The sequence below is a fragment of the Falco peregrinus genome, chromosome 18 (genome assembly GCF_023634155.1).
Source record: "Falco peregrinus isolate bFalPer1 chromosome 18, bFalPer1.pri, whole genome shotgun sequence".
Lineage (NCBI taxonomy): Eukaryota > Metazoa > Chordata > Aves > Falconiformes > Falconidae > Falco > Falco peregrinus.
In genome coordinates this window covers 4,193,883-4,215,339 of record NC_073738.1, presented here as the reverse complement: position 1 = coordinate 4,215,339, position 21,457 = coordinate 4,193,883, and the positions used below count along the sequence as shown (strand labels likewise).

Below are 21,457 nucleotides of genomic sequence, written 5' to 3'. Positions count from 1 at the left end.
TGCAGAAGGTAGACCAAGGAGCAGATGGGATTTTGGGCGGAAAAACAGAGGGAAGGATGCAGGGATGACATTTCTCACCAACTTGCACTGCTGCATCATAGCTAGGTCCTTCCCCAAGTACCACTGCATCCAGTGAGCATCGCATACAAACGTGCAACGCTGTGACAACCAGCAGGAGGGGATGGGGGGGGAAGGTGAGATCAAGCACAGGTCTTTAGACCGGTCTCCAAGTGTGCTTCTTTCCTACTGCTCCTTTTAAACAAGTTTGACCCCAAAAAGTGCAGCGGGATTTTTATTCTTTGGTTTGGGGTTTTTAAACTCCATGAAAACATAAAAATCTCAGCAAATCTGCCTAGCAGAACTGCACAGCAGTGGGGTGCTCCACAGGGATGTTTCACATCTCGTTTAGGGCGCTCGGCAGAGCTCAGCAGAAGGTCTGGTTATGTCTCAGCTGAGCTACTTTGCCCAACTGTACGAGCAGCTCTGGCATTAGTTACAGGAAGGCTTCTTGGTAGAGTGAATATTCAACATACAGGATCTAACGAGCACAGTGCAAATAGCAGCAGCACCCTGCAGCCACGTGTTTGGGTTAACAGATATCAGGGCCAGGCCAAAAACACATCGCCTGGAGTCTCCCAAGCGGGACATCTCCTTGATGAGCCCACACAGGTCAAATAAAAGCCTGGTGGCAAGAAGCCAGGCAGAGCTGGGGATGCTTTCAGGAAGCTTCAGAAATCCCTGGGTGGCTCCCTGTAGGGCTGTGCTGGGTGGTGCCCAGGATGGGGTCCAGCTGCCCCCTGCCATGTCCTGGGGTGGGTGTCTCCAGGTGCTTATGTCCTGGGGGGCAGGTGACCCGTGGTGGCACTGCTTGGCAGCTTCTGCAGCTCTGGGTCTGTGCTCAAGCTGTAAGGAAGAGCTCTAGGAAGCCCCAGTCTGTGAGCAGGGTGGGTTTCCCACCAGGCAGGGGCTGGTTGGGATGGGAACAGCAGGAGGAAGGTCATAGCCATGGAGCGGGAGCAGTTAGTTTCCCCAGATCTTTTGGGGACCCCTGCAGTCCCCCATGCTTGGTGCTCCCTGGGATGTCATACATTTTCCCAGCAAAACAGACCAGCCTCTGTCCTTTGACCACATGTTAACTCACCTTTCCAGGAGGCCTGACCCTGGCCAACCTGGCTGTTTCCAGAGCTCTGTATGGGCTTGGGAGCCATCGAGTTGGGTCGGTGAAACAAGGCGCTGAGCTAGTGCCAAGTAGTTCGATGTCAGTGGCAAAGTCAGGAGAGAAGAGACAACCCAGTGCCCAATGCTGGGATTCAGGGAATTTCCCTGTCAGCAAGGAGCTGCCAAGAACTTGAAAATCAATCTCTGTTTGTTTGTTTGTTTATTTATTTATTTATTTACTTTCTCTTTTTCCCCGAACTGCAAAGCCAATTTCTACTTTCTGGAGGGAGCTCTTGACGCCCTGCTCTGCGGGAACAGCAGCGATGCTGGGTGAGTGCTGCTCACAATGGCGGCTGAGGGTTCCCTCTGGCTCCCTGGGAAGGGGACAAGGCAGCCAGCACACCCTGTGGGTCTACTGATGCTTGGGATGGGACAGGATTGGGGCTGGGGGGGGGTATCGGTCCAGGCACCCCGACTGTATCAGCTTGGGGAAGGGGGTATCAGTCTGGGCATCCCGACTGTATCACCTTGGGTGGGGAGGAAGGTACCGGTCTGGGCATCCCAACTGTATCAGCCTGGGGGGGAGAGTCTGTGGAAGCCTCCCAGTGCCACCAGGGATGGAGCATTTCGTGGTGGGTGCAGGAGGGCACCACTGGGGGCTCATGCCAGCTGCCTCCGCGGCTCCTTTGGTAGGAAGTGCCCTGAAGGGTACGAGTGTATGAAGGCGGGGAGGAACCCAAACTACGGCTACACCAGTTACGATACCTTCAGCTGGGCTTTCCTGGCCCTCTTCCGCCTCATGACGCAGGACTACTGGGAGAACCTCTTCCAGCTGGTAGGCACCAAGTTTTTCTCTTTGTGCAAATGCTTCTGTCGTTTGGATGCTGCCCTTGGTCTAGGACAGGTAAAAAGTCACTTGATTGGAAACTTGTGGGACCTTGTCCTGTGGTTTACGAATCTAAGCAGGATCGGCAGAGATGGGGCATGATCCCATCCAGTTCCCTAAACCTGAGCAGTGCAGTGTATTCTCCAAAGTCCAGCAGTGCTGCCAGCTGTATCATGGAAATCAGGGATTTATATCTACTATGTGTCTGGCTTGAGCCAAGAGAGAGGGTGAGGAGGAAAAGCTAGGTCACTGGTCCTCTGCATTGAGTCATCCTTGAGGGAGAAGTTGTAGACACCGTAAAATCCCAGCTGACTCTGGGTCCAGAGACTGTTTAGATAAAAGCAAGCCAACATCCAAGGGCTGCACATGTCCTGTGGAAATGAATATGCCCAGATCTGGAGTTGGAAAAGGACCACTCTTGGCCCAGGGGTAAGACCTGGGAAGCTGGGTCACAGCAAAGTGAGTCTCTGGTGAAATATTGGTCCGACCTCCATTCATGCTTGCAGCCCTTGGGCTGCCAGATACACAGAGCAGCGTGGCTGGGTTGGCTGAGACTTCTGGCTGCTTCACGCAAGCCCTAACCCAGTGCCATGGACTGCAGGAAGGTCAGCTGGGCCACCACCAGCCCTTGGGGAAGATAGGAGCAAAATATCCTATCCCACCACCAAAGGGAGGGTGCCCTAGTGCGAGACCTTTCCCTGGAAACATCACCAAACCGATGTGGTGACGTCCCGTGCCTCCTCTCTCCACAGACGCTGCGTGCAGCAGGGAAAACGTACATGATCTTCTTTGTGGTGGTTATATTTCTTGGCTCCTTCTACCTCATCAACCTCATCCTCGCAGTAGTGGCCATGGCTTACGCAGAACAAAATGACGCCACATTGCTGGAGGAGCAGCAGAAGGAAGAGGAATTTCAGCAGCTCATGGAGCAGCTGAAGAAGCATCAAGAGGAGCAAGAGAAGATGGTTGGTGGAAAGTGTGGAGACCAAAATGAGGGACCTTAGGAACAGGGGGAGAAAAGGGGTGGCAGCAACCTAGAGAAATGGAGAAGGCAGAGGGAATAGGGCTGAGAGTGAGGGTAAAGTGGCTACAAGAAACGGGGGCTCAGATCCATTTAATATCCAGTGACTTGAGCGTGGAAGCCACGCAGCAGCTCAGCCATGTGCAGTGGGAACAGAGAGGTTCTCACTCTGCTGTGACATCCTAAGTGCTACCAGAGAGTGTAGTAAAATTCAAATATTAATACCACTGTCAGAAAGAAAAAAGAAAGGAAAAAAAAAAAAATTATTGTATATGCAAATGAACACCTAATGAAACATTTGGGGGGAAAAAATTAAACGTTGACGCAAACATTCACAAAATCAGTACAAGTCCAAAAATCTTGGACAGCATGTTTCAGCAAAAGCCTTGAAGATTTTGCTTCTCTCCCATTTGGGATGAAAGCATGTTTCAAAGATTAAAGTTTCCTGCAAGACAGAAATTAGAAGGTTTGCATAATTTTGTCCCTATGAATTATTCACCCTGATCCCATCTGAACGGATTTAATACCGCTGTGTGAAGAGCTTAGTACAGTGGGGCGTGCAAGCGAAAAGGGAAGGTTTGCAACTTCTGTTTAGCTCCTGCAAATTGGTACCCCTCATCGCTGCTTGTGAGGATCTGAGTTTGCTGCCCAGGTCCTGCAGCAGCCGACTTTGGAGTCATGAGTCCTGCCCAGGACACTCCTGGGGCTTGATCCATCCCCCTCCTTCACCTGGTGCCCCACAGCCATCGCGGGAAGCTCCGACGGTGGCGGGCACAGGGGTGATGGGGATGTGGGTTGCTGCAGTTGCAGGAGCGAGGGTCCAGCAGCGGTTCCCTGCGCAGCAGCATGGCTGAGAAGGAGCGCGACTCCGACCTGAACAGTGACCAGGACAAGCCAAAGGACTGCAACGGGCAAGTGGTCCCCAAGGTTGTGCTGCAGCGGTCTGCTACGGTGATTGATGTACGTGCCCGATGGTCTCTGCCATCCCTTGAGGGTTCCCACCTGATAAACCCTGGGGGGTGACAGGCTCATGCCCAGCTTGTTGTGGGTCGGATCTGACGAGCCTTTCTGCAGCCCAGCTCCTGTGCTGCACCCCAAGGTCTCTCCAGACCCTGCCCTTTTTCCTGCCTGCTCTATCTTTAAGTGCATGACACAGCCTGCAGCGCTCTGCATTCACCCCCTGTGGCCTCCTCTCCTTCTAGTTCAACCCAGCCAATGAGCCAGAGAAATCAGACCACAACCACCTCGCTGTAGGCAACTCAGATGGGCCCGGCCTTGAGAAGAGGGTGGGGAGCACCATCAGTGTCCTCTCCAACGCCGTGGAAGGTACGTCCCCCCCCAGCCCAGGCGTGCATGTGCAGCCAGCTGGTTTCACCCAACCGTTGCGCGTTGGTGGACTTGGGGTGCTCGGTGCAACCCAGTGACAGCAGCTGTCCCAGATCTCCAGCCCTAAGCAAGGGGTGACTCTGGACCTGGGGTCTCCATAGCAGGTGTTGCTCCAACAAGGCTTTTCATTTCGGCTCACTAGGATGATGCCTGGAGGAGATAATACAATATCTCATGCAGGTGAATGGGATTGCGATTGATTACAAGTTTCCAGAGTCAAATGAGAGCTGTTGGGTGGCTTCCCAAGAGCTACTGTCTCAGTTTCAGCAAAAAGTACCGGGGCCTCAGTGATAACAGGCTTCTGAGCCCCATCCTCCCTGAGAATGGGCACCAAAGCCTCTGGCCACCCCAGAGCAGCTCTCTGGGATGTCCCAGCAATCTCAGCATGGCAGGGACACCTCAAATCCTGCCCAGGTGCTGAGGGTAGGATTGGACCTACAGTTCCCCGACTGATCTGCCTTTCCATCCCTCTCTGGTTTGGTAGGTAAGGTCTGCAACCTCACTGTGCCAGGGCATGGGAAGGCTCCTCCTTTCAGCCCCCGTATTTAACTCGTAGGTGATCTAGGACTGGTTCAGGACCTCAGGAGAGATCTCTTCTAGTGGGTTAGCGTTTATGCTGTCCTCCCCCGGGGGGGGGGGGGGGGGGGGGGGGGGGCGGCGGGGGGGCAAGTCTACACTGATGTCATTTTTCTCTCCTGCCCTCAGAGCTGGAGGAAGCTCACCAGAAGTGCCCATCTTGGTGGTACAAATTTGCCCACACATTCCTGGTCTGGAACTGCTGTCCTCTGTGGATAAAGCTCAAGGAGTTTGTCAAGCTGGTGGTGATGGACCCCTTCGTGGACCTGGGCATCACCATCTGCATTGTACTCAACACAGTTTTCATGGCCATGGAGCATTACCCCATGACGGAGGAGTTTGAGAATGTGCTGTCCGTGGGCAACCTGGTAGGCAGCTACGAGCATCCTGCTCTTCCCTGTTTGATGGCACAGCAGCCACACCGTCCCTGCTACCGCTGTGTCACCTGAACAGCATGCATGCATGCCAGGAAACACATCCCAGCTGCTGAGAAAGTGCGGCAGGGGTCCGATCACAGCGTTCCTGTGCTGGGTTGGACTTCAGGATGACTCAGGTCAAGGGAAGTGATATGGGGGTGGGATCCGTCATCCCCTGCTCCCCTTCTGCTGCACCTTCTGTCTTGCTTGGTGCACGTCAGCGATGCCAACGTGGCCATGGCCTGGCAGAGCTGCCCTGAGCCACCTCCTTCATTGCAGCCCAGGGTCAGGCACCAGCTGCTGCCAGCCCTGGCTGGCACCAGTGTCCTCACGATGCCAGGGGGGCATGTGGCAGAGCAGGGGCCATTTCAGATTCTGGGAGCAAACACGTCCCACTGAGCAGGAACAGCAATGTTAAAAAAAAAAAAAAACAAACAAAAACAAAAAACAAAAAACCAAAAAAAACCAAAAAAAAACCAAAACAAAAAAAAAACAAAACAAACCACCAGGACTTTTCTGGGTGAAATTCCTGCAAATCTGGGCTATTCTGATTAATAGGCATATTGAACAACCAGCTGTGGCTGCTCCTGCTGGAGCTTGGGATAAATGGCTTTCAGCTGGATGCAATCTGCCAGTGGGGCGAGTCCAGGAGGCTCCAGTAGCTCTGGGAAACACAGCTAAGGGATGGGAGAGCTTGTCATCTCCTCTCCTGCCACCTTGTCCTGCTCCAGCACCTGCTGGGGCCTCTCTGAGCACAGGCACTGGAGTGACACACGCCGGTGCCTGAGCGCCGGGCGGGCAGGATGACGCTGAGCACATAGCTGCTTTGTCTCTGATTTCATTCAGGAAATACAAGGGGATTAATCGGCTGTTGCTCAAAGCATGATCACGCTGCAAAGACAGCCCCAGCTTTTCCTTTGGGCCAGCAGCGGTTTCTGGCTGCGTGTAGACCCCCGTGCTGGGTGGGGATGGGGGTGATTTGCTGGGGAAGGGCCGGGTAGGGATGGGAGCAGGAGAAGCAGCTCTCACTGAGCCACAGCCCCCCCCACATCGCATGTCTGTGCCTGAGATGAAAGCTGCGGTGCCTGCTGCCTGTCTTGCTGCAGGCAGAAAATGGTTAGGCTGTGAAGGAAAAGAGCAGGGATCAGCTAGCAGGAGCAGAAAAGGAGACATTTGTGGGCTGGCGTGCAAAGGGGCATGTCAGGGAACATTCCCTGGGATGCCGGTGGAGAACTCTCCCTGCAGCCTCCCCTCCCACGGACCTGTGCATCCCAACGCGATCCACATCCAGGGCAAAATTTGTCACTGGGCCCCCTCTGCACATGCAGTGTCATGAAATTGCATCGAGGATGCTAATTGTCACATTGCTGATCCAGCTCCGGAGTAACGCGATAATGCACAGTGCCGCTGTAGTCCCAGGAAAAGAATCATGTGTAAAAGCTGGATCAGTTTTCGCAGGGCTCTGGGAGGGGCAGGGGAATCCCAGTAGCAGTCCAGTTCCCAGTGCTGGGAATCTCTGTGATTCAGCAGTCGTTCAAAGGGGGTCCCTTTGCCAATGAAACTTTTATTTTTAATTTCCACCTGCCAACATGGCACTTTCGTGTCTCTCCAGAAGCAGTCAGTCACCAGTACTCCCAGCCTGGCTTCACAAGCCACACTGGGCGGCAGCTGGGGAGCTTGTTCCCAACTAGGACTGCACCTAATGGAATTAAATACTTTGGGAATACACCAAAAAAGGTGCCACCCACCCCGCAGCAAGGCTCAGCACTGTCTTGCAAACAAAGTGACAGGGTGCTGTTTCCCACAGGTCTTTACAGGGATCTTCACGGGGGAGATGGTCCTGAAGCTCATTGCTCTGGACCCCTATGAGTATTTCCAGCAGGGCTGGAACATCTTTGACAGCATCATCGTCACCCTGAGCCTGGTGGAGCTGGGCTTGGCCAACGTGCAAGGGCTCTCTGTGCTCCGCTCCTTCCGCTTGGTATGTGCCGCGGGGACGAGGTGTGCCTGGGGGTCTTGGATGCAATTGCCACCAGGGTGGAGAAATGGCTCGTTCAGCCTCCTTTACGGCAGTCACCAACTTGTCCCCTGTTAAAGATAACATTGACAGTCGAGCTAAAGATTTAAGAAAGTCTGTGCTCTTTGCAAAGCAGTTGGGTGTTTAATCCCTCTTGCCTAAACCAAACTGCCACACGAAAGTCTAAGCCCAGCTTCGCAGCCTTGCTGACACTTTGTGGCAATGGAAGCCCCAGGCAAATCAATGCCTTGTCTCCTTGTTCCTCATAGCTGAGGGTTTTCAAGCTTGCCAAGTCCTGGCCCACCCTCAACATGCTCATCAAGATCATCGGCAACTCAGTGGGTGCCCTGGGGAACCTCACGCTGGTGCTGGCCATCATCGTCTTCATCTTCGCTGTGGTGGGGATGCAGCTCTTTGGGAAGAGCTACATAGAGTGTGTGTGCAAGATCTCCATCGACTGCACGCTGCCCCGCTGGCACATGAATGATTTCTTCCACTCCTTCCTCATCGTCTTCCGCATCCTCTGCGGGGAGTGGATCGAGACCATGTGGGACTGCATGGAGGTGGCTGGCCAGACCATGTGCCTTATCGTCTTCATGATGGTCATGGTCATCGGGAACCTCGTGGTTAGTCTCGGAGCTGGGGTGGTCCTTCAGGGAAAGGTGGGGGGCAAGGACAGAGGGTATTGTGGGGTGGGGACGCCTCTGCCCCTCGCTCTCTGGCCAACATTGTCCAGCTCAGCCCATCTACAGGGCTACGCCTGCAGGCATGGTTGTGTTGGAGCTGTGCAGGAGCGCGGGCAAAGGGCTCGACCTCCCTCCTGCAGGCCTGATGGGATGCGCTGTGTGCTCAGTTCCACGTAAAGCAGGGAAAGAAGCAGTTTCTGAGGGACCTTCAGCTGAAATGAGATGAGGAATAGAAGGGGGCACCAAGGCATGGAGAACTTAACGACAGGCTTTAGGCAGATGCAGGAGCAACTCTGGCACAAGAGAGAGCTCATCTTTAAGCTGCCCTTTCTTCTCCATATGACTTTTCAGGCTTTCCTCCCCTATTGCCCACTGTCCTGCAATGGGGGATGGAGGCAGGGTTACATTCAGCTCACCCCAGGGCTGACCCTTTGCTCCTGGCTGCTTTTGGGAGCAGACCCCCCCGGGAAGGCTTTTGCAGATCCCCAGCATCCCCAGTCCTCATGGTGGTGCAGGTGGCATCCTGGCAATGCACGACCCCTCTGCAGCAGAGGGGGTCCTTCCCCCAGGTCCTGGTCACCATCACCCTCCATCGCTGCCCATTGCCCTCCCCGCTAACCCAAGCTGCTTGCTGCCTGCGCTGCGGGTTTGCAAGTTCCAAGCGAGCATGAAATCCTTTCTAAACTTGGTAACCCTCTTGCTGGCGGCTTTGAAGCTTGTTTTCCAGCCAGCATGGGCCGTGCTCTCCCTTCTTAAGGAGCAAGGCAGGGGAGGGAAGTGCGGCAGCTTGCAGAATCGCTCCTATTACTTGCCGGGGTTGTGTAAGCCCTTTGGAATTTACTTTGAAAAACTATCTACCCGGGGAGCTGCTGACACCTCCCCACCACCATGCCTGCTCCAGCCCCAGGCTGGCACAGCCCTCCAGAGGGGGGAAAGCAGCCCCTGGGGAGAAACCCAGACCACCCCATGGCTCGGGTCAGGGGCAGGGCAGCTGGGAGCATCCCGCTTCGAGGGCAGCGAGTTGGGATTTGGGTGCTGCTTGGGTTCCCTGGCTCATACCAGGTTTTGGGGGGCTGTGAACTAGCTCCCATAGCAGTATGGAGAGCCATGCTGGCTGCAGAGCTCACCCTGGGGTGTCCTGGGGGCTGTGCAGGGCAGGCACAGTGCATGCATTGCCTCGAGATGTTCACCCAGGCTGCCCATCACCCAGCAGGCAGGCGGCAACAGCCTTTCGAAAGGAGGCTGCCTTTCGGGGGACAACCTGTTCATTTGAATTGCGACGCTGAACCAGGCTGAAAATCAGCCAGAAGCAGCAGGAGCATCTCCAGAACAGTCTGCAGGGAGTGCAGGGGCTTAGAGACTGGAATGGCAGCTGAGGCTCTCCCCAAAATGGGCTCTGGAAACTTTTTCTCTTCTGGAGCCAGTTTTTGGAGTAGGACAGCCCATCCACCCCTCCAGGAGACTCCTGGAGAAGACATGGGGGCAGCACGATTTTCAGCTGGTGGGGTCAGAGGCAGCTCTCCTGGAGGTGTAGCCCTCCCGGAGATGGCACCCCAACTTTCAGGGCACGCTTTGCAGCTCCTGCTGTGCTCTGTGCTGTGGCACAGGGTTCATTTAAAGCTAAGTAGAGAAACGTGGCACACGACCACCTCCAGAGCCATCTCTGCCCCCTTTGTCCTCTCTGCCAGGCTCTCCTGGCCACGTCTCAGGTATTTCTGAATCCTGGAGCCTGTCCCGCACAGCCTCCCAAGCATCCCAGCTGCAGGAGGTGTGTGTTTCTCCCCGCTTCCCCTGCAGAGCAGTCAGGCGACGGCTGGGCGTCCTTTGCTGTTAATGACACTCAGAGCACTTCCTTTGGGGTTATTAAGGGAAAAGGGAGGAAGTCCGTCGGGTGACAGGCTAATGGACTCCCATCCAAAAAAGTCAGAGCCAACAGCACCTATTAGCTGTAATTGGTACTTAACGTAAGCATTAAACTGGTGGGATAGTAGGGATTTATTTAAAGATGCGATTTAAGTCATATGGTATGAGCCATGTGAAAACAGCAGTGACCTTGAATAGCAGCTAATTCCCTTCTCAGATAGTGCTGGCACAAAAAGGCACAAACATCAACAGCTGTGGGCTCGGCCCATCGGCCGCCCCGTGCAGCAAGCACATGTCTGGGTGCCGCCAGGGCTCCCATACCCCGCGCAGAGCCCATCCTGCTCCTCATGAGCTACTCCGGGTTTCTGGCATGCAGCGAGTCCAGCCCTGTCAGGCCAGGTTGTGGTGGGGTCCGGACACGTTTTGGGCATGGTGAAGTAGTAGAGATCTAGGGGAAGCAGGGGAGAACCGGTGCTTGGAGCTAGATAGAGCATTTGTACCCCATGGGCTGACTTGTGCTGAGATGAAATACCCCCTTCTGTGGAGCAGAGCAGTCTCTGCTAGAGAGGGATGAGGGTGCAGGTGTGGCTCAGGCTTATACATGGCTCTGGGGCATTGGGGACCTTCAGGAGCTTGCTGGGTGTCTGGGCTACCAGAGCTAGCAAAGAGGAGAGGAAGAGCTACAGCCAGGAGGGCAATAAGTAGGAGGTTTCTCCCTGGGAAGAAAAGGGAGAGCTGAGTTGCATCCCTGTGGGATGCTCAGCCAGGCCAAGAGCTCCAAGAGAGTGAAGCGGGGGACACGCTGGTGGACCCACAGGGGAGGTGGTTTGAGAGGGGCTGAAGTAATGGCTGGTATCACTTGCACATGGATCAGCAGGACCCAGGCAGCTGGGGGTGACACTGAGGGCATCGGAGCCCAGGGAGGCATGAGAGCACCATGTCCATGCCCTCCAGGAGATAGGGCTGGCATCTCTGCAGTCCCCAGAGCTGGTTGACAGAAGGACAGAATCCCATGACACGCTCAGTGAAGGGGTCTTCTTCACAGCCATGACCAGTCCCTGCCGCTCCAGCCTGCGGGGATGGTGTTGGTGCTGGATGTCGGTGCTGGTATTTGCTTTTGTCCCCTCCAGGTGCTGAACCTGTTCTTGGCTTTGCTGCTGAGCTCCTTCAGCGCCGACAGCCTGGCGGCGTCTGATGACGACGGAGAGATGAACAATTTGCAGATCGCTATTGGCAGGATCACCAACGGGATCGACTTTGTAAAGACCTCTGTCATCACGCTGCTCCACAGGCTGTGGAAGGGGAAAAAGGTGGCCCCGGAGGAAGAGCAAGAGCCCAATAAGAGGGACAACTCTGTGCTAAACCACGTGGACACCGGCCAGGAGCCCAAGTCGGAGTACCTGGACGGAGTCACTGGCAAAGAGCATTTTTTCATGGATGAACTGGACCACATGAATTTCATTAACAACCCCAACCTGACAGTGCAAGTCCCCATCGCCTCGGAGGAGTCTGACCTCTACGAGGAGACCAGCACCCAGTCTGACACCGAAGACACCAAGGTAAGAAAGGTGGGTGGAAGGATTCCAACCCAAAACCCAGGACTGACCCATTCTTGTTGTGCTGCCCAAAGAACAATGCTTTTGATGATTTGGATTACTTTTAGCTTTTCCACAATGTGTGGTACCGGCCAAACTTGGAGGGTTTCAACCTGGCATTTCCCAGTATAAGCTGGTGGGGGATGGGGGTGTCCCAGCAGGGTTTGGCCCATTTTGGGCTGGGCTGTGGGGTTATGGCTAATACCAGAGGGACCCACTGCACCACAGACTCGGTGCAAGGGTTGAAGCGCTCAGTTTGGGGTTAAAGTTTTGCAAGAGGAATCTGATGCTAGGAAATCTGCTGATAGCACTAACATTAGATCCACTGCTAATGCCTCAGAAAAGCATCGTTGGGAAGGGTATGAAACCAGATGGAGGAGCTTAGCACAAGTGAAAGTGGAGTGCTGAATTTTGGATCCAAAGCTGTTGAGACAGCTGATGTCGGCATCGCTGCGTCGCGGCCCAGAGAGGACGGTCAGCACTCGTGGGACGCTGATCACCTTGGTGCTCTGGGAGGATGGCAGGGAGATGCAAGAAAAATTACTCGGAAAGACCCTGAGCGGACAGAGAAAGGAGGGTGGTAGTCTGGTGGGAAACCACTGCTGGCAACGGGGTCGTGCTGAGGTCCTGGGGGAACGCGGGGCAGTGGGGATGCTGCGGTGGAGGGGAGCAACTGCATCAGTCTGACGAATAGTGTAACAGTTCTGACCCGGGGGTTTATCACGACTGTCGGTGGCCCCTCTGCCCAGGAGCTGAGGAGCCTCTGGGCAGCTCTGTCCCAGCTAGCCCCACTCGGGCAGTGTGCTGGGGCAGCAGGCAGTGTGGTGCAGCTTAGGTGCAATCACAAGTGGTGCTGAGTGCCTGGCATTTTTCCTGCAATTTTTCCTGCTACAAATCCAGTCCCGTAGCCCTAACCTCCGGTACCCCCAGGCCATGCCATAGCACACTGGCTGTGCAGTTGTGCTGCACAGAGGTGATGCTAATGGCAACCTGGCCGCTGCAGTGGGACACATGCAGTCTGGTCTGTGGGGTCCCCCCGGACCTTGGTTTCCCACCACTGTGATATATTTCCCGGCAGCTGGGGGAAAACCTCGGCGTGCAGCTATTGGACATGTCCCAGTGTGGCTCAGGGTTTTGGGGACTGTGTCCAGCTGACATCTAGCAGCACCCGCCCCACTGCCCTGTTGTATTTTGAGAGCCACCCCTGGCTGCTCAGCATACGCAGGGGGCAAACAGCATTTTTCAACCACTAAATGCCAGTTCAGCCCATCGTCACTACTGGTTTTGGCGGCGACTTTCAGTCAAACACTGACCAAGGTGCAAGCCAGGGGTGTGCATGAACAACCCAGCCCTTGCCCGAACAGGCAGCGTGAGCGACAGGCTGGCAGTCAGCATGTGAAATGATAATTAGAAATCAGGTGTTAATTGGTGGGAGCCCTGAGCTGGTTCTCGGGACGGATTGCTCCTAGCTGGGTGTGCTCGTGTACCGTGGATTAGCTCCAGATGGAGCCAAAGCCCGGCACACCGCCTCGCACCCATGACACGGGCAGCCTGACGGCTGCGGACTGGGGGGGGTTCTCTGGGTGGGCTGCTCAGAAAATGCTGATAAATGCTCTCCCCCTTCCAGAGCAGCTCCTTTCTGAGGCAAAGATATTTTTCATGGTGAAATGATAGTGGCAGGATGACGGCAGCAAAGCGGCTGCCCTCCTTGAGTAATTTTTGCATCCTGGAGATTTATCTTCTGCACCGCAGAGCAGCGAGGAGGTGACAGGAACAGCAGCGTGGGTGTGTGGCTGCGCAGCCTTGGTGCTGTGGTTCAGGGCTTTCCTGGGGGGCTTTTTGCCTCGAATTCCCATCCTGCTGGGCAGGGGGATGTCTCCTGAGATGCTCTGGGGTATGGTGTGTCACAGGACTATTGTCAAGTGCTGTGAATGATGGGGGTGGCAGGGTGAGTCTGGGTGCGCAGCACCTGAATGGCAGTGCTCAGCACCAGCAAGGGCAGGGGAAGCCCTGGGTTTGGGTGGGAACACCCAGCCAGGCTGGAGGTGCATGTGATGGAATTTGCCCCATGAACCTGCTGGGTGCAGGCACGGGGCAGGGAGGGGCGCGGGAGCTCTCAGGGAGGGGGTTTGAGGGACCATGCAGTGGGACCACAGGGTTATCCCCGGCCCCACCCCAAAGGACCTGCCCTGAGCACCAGCACACAGAGCTCCTGGGTTACCCGAGTCTGCCAAGCGCCTCCTGGGCACCTTGCTCCCCACCTCTGGGGTGGCTGCGCTGGTTTGTCCCCACTTCGTGCCTTTGCAAGACTTGTCCTGCAGGCAGATGGTTTCAGTGTGTCCTTCCCTGGGGTCACAGCTTGCCTGGCTCCCTGCCGAGGCCTCCTAATCCCCCTGCCCCTCCTCCCCCTGCCCCAGCCCTGACGGAGGGTGGCCCCGCTGCTCCTGCAGAGCCACCAGCTGACAGGTCGTGCCACCTCTCCTGCCGTGTCCTGCTCCTCAAGGCAACGTCCTGCTCATCCCCAGGATGCAGGAGCCTGGCTGCACGGGTCCCCCAAAGCCATGGCTTCTCATAGAGGTGTGGCCGTGGCCCCTGAAGCACCAGGCGATGGCAGTGCCTCAGGTAGCCCCAGGGAGTCTCCCCTGGCTTGCTGGAGGATGGAGCAGCTCCTTTTTGCACTACTGAAAGCCCTAGCAGCCTTGGGGAAGGATTATCTCCTTCCCATACAAGCCAACACCATCCTGCATTGGAGATACCCGTCTGGTTGCAAGCTGCTCCCAGGTAGGGCAGGCAGGTCTGGGGATCTGCTCTTTCCTCAAGTGCTGCAGAAGGTCTTCTCAGAAAGCCAAAGGAAAAAAATGGAGGAAAAAAAATCATCCCAGGGGCTTGCCAAGGTTTTCTCTTGTTATCAGCCCCTCTGGGCCTTGCTGAGTGGTGTCTGGGAAGCCAGCCAAGCTGAGCTGTGGAGCAGGACAGAGCTGGCGAGAGATATTTGGGATGCAGGTTTTGAACTTGGGTGAACCTCAGCCTAAAAGCCCTTAGGCACGAGCTGAGCCAGCAGGATTTGAGAGGAGTGCTGTGGTGGCTGCCTAGGTTTCTGCAGGTCTCATAGTACCAAAGGGTGTTTGGCAGAGAGTTTCTTGGAGGGGGGCATGCAGGGGAGGGGGAGGACGAGAGGAGAAAATCAGCCTGAGATGATGGTACAAGCGGGTGGGAGATGGACTTGCTGTGTTGGGAGGAAGGTTGGGGTCAGGGGACCTCTTGCTCCTCTGAACCTGGGTGAAAAGCAAAGCTTGTGCAAGCTGAGGTGTCCAACAGTCCTCCAAGGTTTGTGGCCCTGGACAATTCAGCAGCTTCACTCTGGGCTGTGTTTCCATAGGAGAGGGAGTCAGAGCAGCTTCTAAGCAAGCAGGGTCCCACCAACCGGCTCCCCCAGTACTGCCCAGTCTCTCTGGGGGCAGGAGCAGCTGGAGGATGCCCAGAGGCATCCTGAGCCCAGAGGCATCCCTCCTGCAGGGCAGCAAGCCTGAATCCTCCTCTCCCTTTGCAGAATCCCCTCTCCAGCGACAACGCATCGTCCTTGTGCAGCACTGTGGATTACAAGCCCCCGCTGCCAGAGGAGGAGGAGGTAGCTGAAGAGGCTGAGGAGAGCAACGAGCCCGAGGAGTGCTTCACTGAGGGTGAGGGACCAAGCAGGGCAGGAGACCCTGTGGAGAGAGGGAGGTGGATATGGAAGGGCCATTGCCAACCCCTTCTTGCAGCGTAACAACCCCCAGGCTCACTAAGCTCAGCCCAAACTCCAAATTCTCCTGTACCACCATGGAGGCGGTCCCTATGGGTCCACCCCAAGCCCAGCAAGATCCTGCTCCAGCCTCCACCTGGGAAGGCTTAAAATGATGATAAAACTATGAATAGTGTCTCATCGGTGGGAACACCCTGGCCAGGAGGTAACCCACGGCTCTTTGTCCCATCCCCAGGCTGCGTAAAGAGATTTCCCTGCCTCTACGTGGACATCACCAGTGAGAGAGGGAGGGTATGGTGGAACATCCGAAAAACCTGCTTCCGAATTGTGGAGCATGACTGGTTTGAGACCTTCATCGTCTTCATGATCCTCCTCAGCAGCGGGGCGCTGGTAGGTCCCACTTTTCGCCCTGTCCCGTTTGCTCTGCAGCAGCTCCCCAGTTTGGTGGGAGCCCAGAAATGTGGGCAGGGCCCAGGCAGCAGCACTGGAGGCTCTGGGCATCACCTGGTTGTCTCCTGTGCAAAATAATACAGCTGTGGGCAGATGTTGGATTTAAAACCTCATTTGGCTCAGGTCTGCCCAATGTACAGCCTTGCAAGGGGATCTAAACACCCTCCCCAGCATCCATCAGGGGCTGTGGTCCATGGGCTCAAGGAGATGCAACCGCCTACAGTCCTGCTCTTAATGTCAGCCGTGAACCACCTGCACCATCTCTTCAGCTTTAAGGGGACGGTTCCTCATTCCTCTGCCTCCACAAGCGACTGTCAGGAGGTGCTTTACACATAACTCATGGTTATTGTTTTGCTGTTCAGCGCTCCCAGGGACAGTGCACCCTCTTAGAACCTGGGCGTCCATTTAAATCAGCCTCGTTAGAAAGCTGTGTGTCAGCCTATTGATCCTCTCGGAGTATTTATTTGTGCTGGGTGTAACTCAGCTGCACCTTTAAGTACACAGAGCTAATGGGGAGGCCAGTGCCTCTGCAAATCTGGAGGTAAAAGGAGAAGGAAGAGGAAGAGAGGGACTGAACTAATTGTCAGACATACTTTACAACACGTCTGTATCACGCGCTGAAGTGCAGTTTAGGGATGTCTGAGGTTGCAGCTAGTGCCGGAATCGAAAGCTGTGCTAAAACAGCTGTGCAACACCTGGCCACCATGCCTGTACCTCTGATTGCTTATATTTTACATGCCACGCAGACAGAGCAGTAACTCGGACTCCTATGAGCATTTGCAAATCTACCAAGGCATCCAAAGGTGCAGGTTGGTGTCCTGGCTTTTGCCTTGTGCTCAGACTGGTGGGAATTTGGTGCCGTTGGACATTTGCTTCAGTGAAGCTTTGCTTCGGGACAAACACCACTCTACGTAGCCAACAAGAACTTGCAAACAACAGTTAGACCCCAGGTTGGATCAGGCGCATCAGTAAATGCCACCCATGGTTAGCTCCCAACTTTCCAAGCTGCCCCAAGCCCTGGGAAAGCGGGGACAACACAGGCGTGGACATGGCTGTGCTGAGCCATGCAGTGGGTCTAATGGAAGAATGACTGTCACGTAGCTCCACACCTCTTCCAGGCTTTTGAGGACATCTACATTGAACAACGAAAGGTGATACGCACCATCCTGGAGTATGCTGACAAGGTCTTCTCATACATCTTCGTCATTGAGATGTTGCTCAAGTGGGTGGCCTATGGCTTCAAGGTGTACTTCACCAATGCGTGGTGCTGGCTGGATTTCCTCATCGTTGATGTGAGTGTTGTCTGATGAGCACCTCTAGAGCTATAGTCAGCCAAGGGATTTGGGAGCACTAGGGGATTGTGGCAGGCTGTTGGAAATGAACCCATATTGTTAAAGGACAACGGGGTGGCTGTGGAACGAGGGGTTAGACCATTGTTTAAAATAATGTTCTCCACAGGAGGGGCCATTTCTTCCCCTTGTTGCAGAAACCCTTTCAGACCCTTTCTCGTTTACACTTAAGGCAAGAACAAACCCATGCTGTTCTACCAGACCCCAGCAGAGACATGAAGGGACATAGGGTCTTCCAAACGTTCTGTGACAGAGCAGGCCATTCCTCCTGTGCCATACTTCTGCATCCCCCGTCACCTTCACCCTCATACTCAAAAGGCAGGGACATCCTCCAGGTTGGCCGGTCACCAGGGACCCAAAGACTGTATTCCAGTCCCTGTGTCCCAAGACAAGACAATGACCACCAGCCTGCAAGAGAGCTGGTGAGAGAGGGAAGGGCAGGAGCTGCAGGGATGTGGTTCAGTTGTGTTTCCATCTGAGACGTTGTTAATCCCTTGGGCTGCTTTTCCAGGTTTCCATTATCAGCCTGACAGCAAACTGGCTGGGATACTCTGAGCTGGGAGCCATCAAGTCCCTGCGGACACTGAGGGCTCTGAGACCGCTGCGTGCCCTGTCCAGATTTGAAGGCATGAGGGTAGGTGCCTTCCCCGTGTGCTGCTGGCTCTGACAGAGACATGCAACGTAGCACTGTTCAGCAGTCACCCACATCAGGGACCCATCCCAGCTGGTTTACAGGGGGCTCTAGATCAGTGGGATCGATGCTAAGGCACCTTTGGTCCACTCTGAGCCCATTTGGTGGGGCTGGGGCACAGGGACGTGAAGGTCCGCATGATTACTAGCCTGGTTCCCTAGCCAGGTCCTCTAAGGTCTTTTCTCCCCCTGCAGGTGGTGGTGAACGCCTTGCTGGGTGCCATCCCCTCCATCATGAACGTCCTGCTGGTCTGTCTCATCTTCTGGCTGATATTCAGCATCATGGGGGTGAACCTCTTTGCGGGGAAGTACTACCGATGCGTCAACACCACCACGGGGGAGCTCTTTGACAACAGCGTGGTGAACAACAAGAGCGACTGCATGGCCCTCCTCTACACCAACGAGGTCAGATGGGTCAATGTCAAGGTCAATTTCGACAACGTGGGCTTGGGATACCTATCGTTGCTGCAGGTGGTACGTAACGAAAGCAGCTGCTATCCCTCCAAGATGCATGTTGCCATAGCAGGGCATCATGATTAGCATTAGGGCTGAAGTGAGATGCTGCCCTGATGCCCAGACAGGGCCTCTTAGCTGCTTCTTAGCTCCAAAATTGGTATTTAACACCAAAAAAAAACCAAAACAAAAAACTCTGCAGAGCCAAGGAGGAAAGGGCAGAAGACAGGAGGGAAAAGTAAGCGTCATCAGGGAACCGGTGTGATGAGTGTGGGTAGCACCAAGCCCGGAGAAGCCCTCTGCCCAGCACGGGATGTAGGAGCGAGGAGGGGAGGCACTATCTTTCACCCCCGCCATGTGAAAAGGTTGGCGTGCTGTAGTCGTGGGCTGCAAGAGTTTTGCATGGGGAAGATGACGACTGGAAAAAAGAGCACATGTGTCTGCTGCAGGGCAGTGGGCGAACGCAGCCATGCTTCCACCAAACCCCTTGCAGCTGAGCCAGGCAAACAGAAGGGGAACTGCTCACCACAATTTTAATAAAAATCTAGGTGTGGGCTCCATTAGTGGGTGGGCTGGGGTTATTCCTACGGGATCCAGGGGAACTGGCTGTTGCAGAATCGGAGCATAACCCAAGCTAATCAACTAGCTTTAAATTCAGCTTCCTCTTCAGGTTTGTTGTTCCATCAGGTTCAGGAAACAAGATGTTGAGGCTTTTTGTTTAACAAATCAGCAGCAAAAGCCTGTGGGAGGTGCAGAGTAGCCCCCCACCCCACCAGGGTCGGGTCCAGCAGGTAGCAGAGCAGCGATGCAGAAGTCAGGGCTGTGGAGCCAGCACAGTTTGGGAGCGGGAGGGAGGCAGCCGGCCCTGGCATGGCTCTGCCGTTGGGAAAACGCGCTTTGGTTTGGGGAGAAAAGTCAATTGCTTCTTTTCCCAGCCTGGTTTGCAGCGGTGTTTTGGGAGGTCGCTGGTAACCTCAGCCCCAGAATGGTCCATGCGAGTGCACATGTGTGCACATGTGCAAATATCAGTGGGTTTGTATCGGGGCATTTTTCTTGTGGATTCAACTCATGGTCCCTCCCTTGCCATTCCCACCAAGAAGCTGTAGCTCTGGGCTGAGCAGGCAGGCTCAGAGCTAAACCCCAAACACGCACCCACCGCCCCCGCCTCCCCCCCTAGCCCCAGATACCTCCCAGTGAATCTGTTCTTCTCCACTGCTCCCACAGGCGACCTTCAAAGGCTGGATGGACATCATGTACGCTGCTGTGGACTCGCGCGAGGTGAGAGGACGGGCAGGGATGTCTCACAACCAGCACCAGGCATCGCTCATCCCACTGGGCTGGTTCAGCCGGCAGACTGGCAGCAGAGTCCTGGGGCTGAGGTGCAGCTTGGCGCAGGCTGGGGATGGACCCCTCGGCCACAGCATCCCCTCCGACTCTGCCCATTGGTGCCAGGGACTGCCAGCATCCCACCCATGGCTTCAGCTAGGACATGGGCTAAAGGGTGGAGAAACCCCCAAAATGTCCCCCTTGCTGAGGTGCACAGCCTCACAAAGGGCAGCCCCTTGTGTCCCTGTGCCACCCGTGTCATTGTCACCTGCATCCCAGCTGCAGCCTGGCCCCCACGCTGGGCTCCCAGCCGGGCTACAGCTGGGGATGAGCCCACTCTTCTCAGCTTCAGCTTCATGGTCCAAAATCCCCGCTCTGCCTCTGCAGCTCCAGCCCAGAGGGCTCATCCCTCACCCTGCTGTGAGACGATGCCCTCCACATGCCCCTCCAGCTGGGAGAGCTTATCCTGTCCTGGAGAAAGTGCCTGGCTTGCCTTGAGCAATAAATGGGTTAAAACAGAGCAGCCAACATTAACCTTTGGGTTAAATGTGTTACCAAAAAAACAAAAAAAATTGTTTTGAAGTTTCATGCAGAGACCTTCCACTGTGACCCATCCCAAAAAGTGTCCCCATGCCAGCCCATGTGCATGCACACTGCCATGAGCCACCGCAGCAGGAGGGACTTCCTACCTTTCTCTAATTAAGCAAACCTGCCCCACTGGGGCATCAGCCCCGCACACCCACGTCCTGAAGGTATTGTTTTCGTTCCCTTTTTTAGCATCAGAAACAGCTGTTTCCCTTGCCCCAGCCACAGCTGCCAGTGCCCAGCAGAGGAACCACTTCCAGCTCCCTCTGAAAATGGCCGGGGCTTCTGCCTCCATGGGCACCAGGGGCAAAGCTGCCCGGGGAGAAAATCCGCTCCCTCCTGCCAAGAGGTTTCCTCAAAATGTGGGAAGGCAGTTGTGACACCATGGGATGTCTCCAGCCAAGGGTGGAGCAGGATGAAGTGATGCCCCTCGAGACGAGGAGTGTTTTCTGAGGCTGACAGGCTGTGCCACCCCCAGGTGCTGGTGTGGCACAAATTAAACCACTGTTCCTTTCCCCTCTTGCCTATGCTTGAGTCCCTGGAAAGTTAACTATTGTGAAGAAATTAATTTGCTCAGTGATATCGCTGCACCAGGGCATCCTCTCTTATTCCCCAGCCCAAGCGGTGGGATGGGGGGTCAGCACATCCATCCCCCAGCCGGTGCCATGTGGATGTCCCTTCCCATGGCAGCTCCCACAGGGACCACTCAACCCACACAGCACCTGCCAAAGTTTTGGAGCAGGCACCCCATGGTTCTGTCCGGATACAGTGACCCCTTGTCTGGGGGCTTGGGGACACAATTCCTGAAGAAGGATAGTCTCACATTTCCCATCTCTCCTGGTCAGATTGAAGAGCAACCAGTGTATGAGATCAACCTCTACATGTACATCTACTTCGTCATCTTCATCATCTTCGGTGCCTTCTTCACCCTGAACCTTTTCATCGGCGTCATCATTGACAACTTCAACCAGCAGAAGAAAAAGATAAGTATTTTCTGGGTCCTGCGGCCACTGTTCCCTCCTGAGGTGCTGGTCCAGGATGGGGAGGGGGGGGGACCAGCACGGTCATGGAGCGAGGGGACCAGGGCCACCGTGCTTGGTAGGAAGAGGCAAATTCCCAAGGCTAACAGCTGTGATTCCCTTTATACTTTGGAGGCAAAGATATCTTCATGACAGAAGAGCAGAAGAAATACTATAATGCCATGAAGAAGCTTGGCTCCAAGAAACCCCAGAAGCCCATCCCCAGGCCATCGGTATGT

General features: G+C 55.1%; 1 protein-coding gene across 1 annotated transcript in view; it reads left to right on the top strand.

Moving 5' to 3' along the window:
- Positions 1–21,457, top strand: part of SCN4A (sodium voltage-gated channel alpha subunit 4) — a 39,883-nt gene that overhangs the window by 13,988 nt on the left and 4,438 nt on the right. The window contains exons 8-24 of the mRNA XM_055789680.1: positions 1,425–1,488; positions 1,852–1,993; positions 2,797–3,009; positions 3,870–4,025; positions 4,268–4,391; positions 5,157–5,395; positions 7,251–7,424; positions 7,730–8,086; positions 11,140–11,568; positions 15,155–15,284; positions 15,582–15,736; positions 16,915–17,088; positions 17,657–17,779; positions 18,031–18,309; positions 19,513–19,566; positions 21,045–21,182; positions 21,347–21,451. Of these exons, the coding sequence (XP_055645655.1) occupies positions 1,425–1,488; positions 1,852–1,993; positions 2,797–3,009; positions 3,870–4,025; positions 4,268–4,391; positions 5,157–5,395; positions 7,251–7,424; positions 7,730–8,086; positions 11,140–11,568; positions 15,155–15,284; positions 15,582–15,736; positions 16,915–17,088; positions 17,657–17,779; positions 18,031–18,309; positions 19,513–19,566; positions 21,045–21,182; positions 21,347–21,451 (3,056 nt within the window). The remainder of the gene's footprint in view (positions 1–1,424; positions 1,489–1,851; positions 1,994–2,796; positions 3,010–3,869; positions 4,026–4,267; positions 4,392–5,156; positions 5,396–7,250; positions 7,425–7,729; positions 8,087–11,139; positions 11,569–15,154; positions 15,285–15,581; positions 15,737–16,914; positions 17,089–17,656; positions 17,780–18,030; positions 18,310–19,512; positions 19,567–21,044; positions 21,183–21,346; positions 21,452–21,457) is intronic.